At 34.6% G+C, this 5,643-nt stretch overlaps 1 protein-coding gene across 1 annotated transcript; it reads right to left on the reverse strand.

Moving 5' to 3' along the window:
• Positions 1-407: 407 nt before the first annotated feature.
• Positions 408-5,211, reverse strand: FABP4 (fatty acid binding protein 4). The gene is made up of 4 exons (XM_002819212.4): positions 5,073-5,211; positions 2,411-2,583; positions 1,403-1,504; positions 408-904 (listed from the first exon to the last, which is right to left on the reverse strand). The coding sequence occupies exons 1-4, from the start codon at positions 5,143-5,145 to the stop codon at positions 854-856; spliced, it is 399 nt and encodes a 132-aa protein (XP_002819258.1). The 5' UTR covers positions 5,146-5,211; the 3' UTR covers positions 408-853.
• Positions 5,212-5,643: the final 432 nt, after the last annotated feature.

The following is a 5,643-nucleotide window of genomic DNA, read 5'->3' on the forward strand; positions in this document are numbered from 1 at the left end:
AAATTTGAATCTACTCATGTACAAGGCTATCTTCACTTTTCTGTAATGAATATGATGGAATTATTTACACTGAATTCTGGAGAGATATTCAAAATATTTTGAGAGAGAGAGAGAGAAAGAGAGATCAGATACACATAACTTTAATTATAGTATATTGTTATAACTGTTCTGTTTTATTATTAATTATGGTGCCTAATTTAAAAATTAAACTTTATTGTAGGTATTTATGTATAGAAAAAAAAACATAGTATATATAGGATTCGGTACTATCTGTGGTTTCAGTCACCCACTGGGGGTCTTGGAATGTACCCTTGTGGATAAAGGGGAACTACTGTATATACTCCTCTCTTGCAATGCACTAAGACAGAGCAGGTATAAAACGTGAGCACCTGGCAGCTGGCTGTGGACAATTTCACTACATTTAAAACTACCTTAGGTTTCTGAGATACACCTACTCAACTGTGGCTATGATAAAGAAGGATTTAATATTCAGTAATGGTACATACTTGTTATCTCCTACCTAGGGAAATTCGTAGATATCCCTTTTTACCTTGAATTATTATGAAATACGTTATTATTTATATCAGAACAAAGAAAAAATGCAAATTTCCCATTTCCTTCACTCAATTATGACTAAGAATACATCATAAGCACAATGAATACATCATTACATCACCTTCTAAATCTAAAAAAAGTTTATTTAACCAACATAACCATATTGAATAAAATCAGCTTGGGAGAAAATTAGTTGCTTGCTAAATCGTGGAAAACAACAATATCTTTTTGAACAATATATCCAACAGAATGTTGTAGAGTTCAATGCGAACTTCAGTCCAGGTCAACGTCCCTTGGCTTATGCTCTCTCATAAACTCTTATGGAAGTGATGCCTTTCATGATGCATTCCTAGACACAAAAACCAATTCTTGGTTAATCACTGGGATTAAACCATGGATTAATTTATTGTCTCTCTCAATGTTGGGAATAAAACAATATTCATTGAAAAGATATTCATTTCTGGACTCCTATATATGTACCCATATATTGTAATAAGATAGGGAGATACAAAGACCAGGAAAATACAAGTTTTCCCCTCCAGGTGCCTTAAAATCTCTATGGTGACTGAGAAACATAAGCAGAGATAGGTAATACAATGTGGTGGAGGTACCACTGGAGACAGCCTTAGGATGCCTGGAAGCAGGCAGAGAATGCTTCCTAGAAGACAGCATGCCTTTGTTGAACTCAAAAACATGAAGGGCAAATGCCAGAGTGGAAGCGTAATTCCAATAAAATTCTCTTTTTGTTTTAGATAATCAAAAGGAAAATTTATTTCCTTAAGTGGAATAGTGATCATGAGATAACCTAGCAGTAAGATCCAGAATCAAGTAGCTAGAAGATACTCACCACCACCAGTTTATCATCCTCTCGTTTTCTTTTTATGGTGGTTGATTTTCCATCCCATTTCTGCACATGTACCAGGACACCCCCATCTAAGGTTATGGTGCTCTGTAGGCATAAGAAAATGTAATGACAATGTGCATATGGAGGCAGAAAATCATTTAAAATAGAGTGCCTTCGTTCAAAGGAATATTTTGAGGTCATTAGTAATTCTAAACGACAAGAATATATTGCAACAAGAAAAAATGAGTCTCAAAAACAACAACATAACCACTTATAGATACGTTATGTCCAGAGTGTTATACAAATTACATAATTGGAAAAATACTGTGAAGGAATATGAAAAAGAAATTTACATTGAGACGGTAGTAGTATGGGTGGTTTTTCTATTTCTTTCTTCCATTTTTATAAACATTCTCTTACATTGTTATAGTATTTTAATTCACTTGAAATACTCCAGGTATTGTATGACTCAAATAAATTATGTTAATAATTTTTTTGTTAATATGGAGACAGGCCAGGTGTGGTGGCTCACAACTGTAATTCCAGCATTTAGGGAGGCCAAGGCAGGAGGATTGCTTGAGGCCAGGAGTTCGAGATCAGCCTGGGCAACAGTAAAACTCTGTCTCTACAAAAAAAATTAACAAATTAGCTGGATGTGATGGCACACAGCTGTATTACCAGCTACTCAGGAGGCTGAAGTGGGAGAAACACTTCAGCCCAGGAATTCGAGGCCGTAGTGAGCTATGATTGTGCCATGTCACTGCAGCCTGTTTGACAGAGTGAGACCCTGTCTCTAAAAATAATAATACTTTTTTAACATGAGGACAACTTAATAAAATGGGGGAAAATTCACCAACTCTATATCTAAGGAAACATAGTTTAGATGTAGGAGTTCAGGGATCTTTGGCTTATGATAGAATGGTTTTACTCCTTTTATCATAAAATGATTTCTTATAGCAGTGGCGATTTAGAAACCAGGTGTGTACTCTGTGCCACTTCCTTATTTCTCACCTTGACTTTCCTGTCATCTGCGGTGACTTCGTCAAATTCCTGGCCCAGTTTGAAGGAAATCTCAGTATTTTTAAAGGTACTTTCAGATTTAATGGTGATCACATCCCCATTCACACTGATGATCATGTTAGGTTTGGCCATGCCAGCCACTTTCCTGGTGGCAAAGCCCACTCCTACAGTTAGGAAAAGAAAAGATGTTAGGTTTACATTTTCTCTCACATACTTATCCAAGTCAGAGAATGGGTGTGTGCACACAGGTGCATGTGTAAGAGGAACAAGACACAGTGAGTTTCTTAAAGGCCTAATTTAAACAGCTCCTGCAGATAAAATCAGGCTAATACTTAAAAAAAAAAAAAAAAAAAAAAAACCCACAAAGAAAACAAAAACACAACCTCTGAGAAACAATAGGTGTAAGCCTATTCTTTAAACTTCCCTTTCTCTGGTCTGGATACAACTTCTCAGGAGACCCATTGTTTATTTTCAACAAAAATATGTATAAAGGTTAAATTGTTGGGAAGATATAGATTTAAAGTGTTAGCCACTATTATTTTTCTCTCTTAATAAAATACTTGAGGCTACTTGACCATTCCATCTTAGATACTCAATATTACATTTAAGAAGGCACAAAGACAGAATTTTCAACAGAATTTTGGGGGTTAATGTAGAGTTATTTAGTTAAAGTTTCGTCTGTTTTGAGTGTACAAAGTCACATTTCATAGCATTTGTTGCCAAATCTACTTTTCTGTGCTTCTTTCTCAAATTGCTCCACCATGAAATGAAGATTTTCATGAATTTCTACAAAAGGCAAAATGTTTCCTACATTTATAACATTTTAGAATGGTGATATCCTTGCTAGTAATTTATAGGGATATTTAAAAAGGGACTAGTCATCAAATTGTGAAAACTTTAACATTTAAGAAATCACTATTTCTTAGTTTAGAATAGGTTAGAAGCCAATACTTTGATTTCCAATCACCTAAGTTGTGAATTTTTCTTTCTTAAAAAGGGGAATATATTTTCTTGTGCAAGGTATGGAATGAATAATTTACAGCCTAACATAGCAGTAACTTGCTGACACTGTGTATGTCATACAGAGTTTATGACAGTCATAGATGTGTTGAATTTTTTAAACATGTGCATGTAAATCTAAGCTCTTTCTTTGACTAAAGGCAACCAAAGTTTAGAAATTGGGAAGAACTGGGAGAGATATATGGTGCAAAATAAGTAATGCTGAGGCTCCGATTTGGCTGTGTCTGAAAAATGGCCACAGGTGTGTCTTCAAGTCCTGGCTCGGTTACAAAATATAACATTAAATGTATGGAGTGAGTCCACTTCGTGAATGGAGGCAAAACTGCGTGTGATTCTAGAATGGCTGACCTTAGGAAAAACCAGTCTCCATTTGCTTGATTTTGCTTTTATTTGACGAGGAACACAATACCTGCCCACTCATTCTCAATTACAGCAGCTAATTTCATGTAGAAGGTGTTTTATTGACTTTAATTATAATCAGCCCTTTATAATTTAAAAACACAGTGATATTAGAAAATATAAATATTAAAAGTATAACATTTTTCTAAAAATAAATAGTTAAATGTCCCCAAATCCTGGCTTTTCTGCATCAGTTCATATTAATTAGTTTATTGAATCACTCTAGTTTATTCTAGAAAGTCTTTCTCATGCTGAAGTCACCAATTTCCTTATCATCTAAAAACAAGAAACATAGTTACAGACAAGCAAAAAAAAATACTGTATAATTTACAGGAGGGTTAAGTGTTTTGAGATTTAATGATTACATTCTAAACCCTAAGATTGCATAAAATTCCTCCCCAGTTTGCTAACCCCAGTTCTGACTTTATTGGACTGTCATGCATGGGGTTGAGGGAGAAAGGTTTTCAAAGTAGAAGCTGCCTGAGTGAAAAGTTGTCTCTTCTGCTTTACCTCCATAGTTATCTGAGAGACGTTCATCCAACGACATGCTGACAAAGTTAACAGCGTCTAAAAAATTAAAAACCTCTACTATCAAAGAAGAGGTATGGTATATACGTAACATTCTCCTTTAAAATTGGTTGATAATTATATGGCATACTATGTCATTTCTAGTCAAAGGAAGTATTTAAGCTGTTTAAGAAACATTTTCTGAAATTAAAATTTTTGTCTATCATAAAACAACCACATATTTTAATAGATTAACATTGAGACAAGAAAATAATTGGCTAACATACGGTTACTGAAAACCTTGCATTAAGGGAACTAGAGTGCTTTCAGTTTGAGATGAAAATTATTGCATACTAACTTTTTTCCAAGTTATTGCTTAATTTATATGCAAAAGGGGATGAAAGAGAAACAGGCAAAGAGCTAAGTAAACCGAAGATACCCAAGTTTTGCAATTAAAGTCAAATCTTATCATTTCTAAAGACCATAAACATTCCATTTAGACACCTTTTTATATTGGTACACCTTTAGGAAGCATTAGTTGTAGCTTTGGTTCAGAATTTCTCTAGAAACAAATGATTATCACTTGCTATGTGTGCAGCCTCTCTATAGAAAGTAGCATTTTCATTTCTGGCCAGGGCTTCCAGACATTGCTATAAACACAGCTATAAACTCTTTTTCCCAAAAGAAAATATTATAAATCCAGTCATTCCACAACGCATTTCCTTACCTACTTCTTTCATATAATCATCAAAGTTTTCACTGGAGACAAGTTTCCAGGTACCTACAAAAGCATCACACATTTTGTGAGTTTTCTGGGATTATTCTTCAAGGTGAGAAGGAAGATGCAGTTTTCAGGAGGGTGCTGTGACCCTCTTGAGTCCAGATAACTTCCTTTTAAAGATGCTCAAACATGTGATCTTAGGAATGACCAATTGGGAATGATATCCAATCATTTCCTTCATTACCGGCCTCTGCATTTTTTTCTCTGAGTCATGTTTTTAATAGAAATTTCTCAACTTTGGTTCTCCCTGGCAAATAGTCATTGGACTTAGAGCACAAATTATTTTTAAACCACTAACAGGATATTTTAAACATTCTTGTTTTGACAGCTTAATGCTCAGTGCACTGAATTTCCCCCTATTATTCCTATACATATTTATCCCAGTGTATAGAGGGGAAATTATTTTGAGATAAACTTTGACCTTATTTTGGGGGAGAGTTATTTAAATTGCAGTTATGTGGTTCTTTTGAATTGAGGAACATAAGAGCTGCCTCGGAGATTCTTACATAATTGCAAA

The sequence above is a fragment of the Pongo abelii genome, chromosome 7 (genome assembly GCF_028885655.2).
Source record: "Pongo abelii isolate AG06213 chromosome 7, NHGRI_mPonAbe1-v2.0_pri, whole genome shotgun sequence".
In the NCBI taxonomy this organism is placed as follows: domain Eukaryota; kingdom Metazoa; phylum Chordata; class Mammalia; order Primates; family Hominidae; genus Pongo; species Pongo abelii.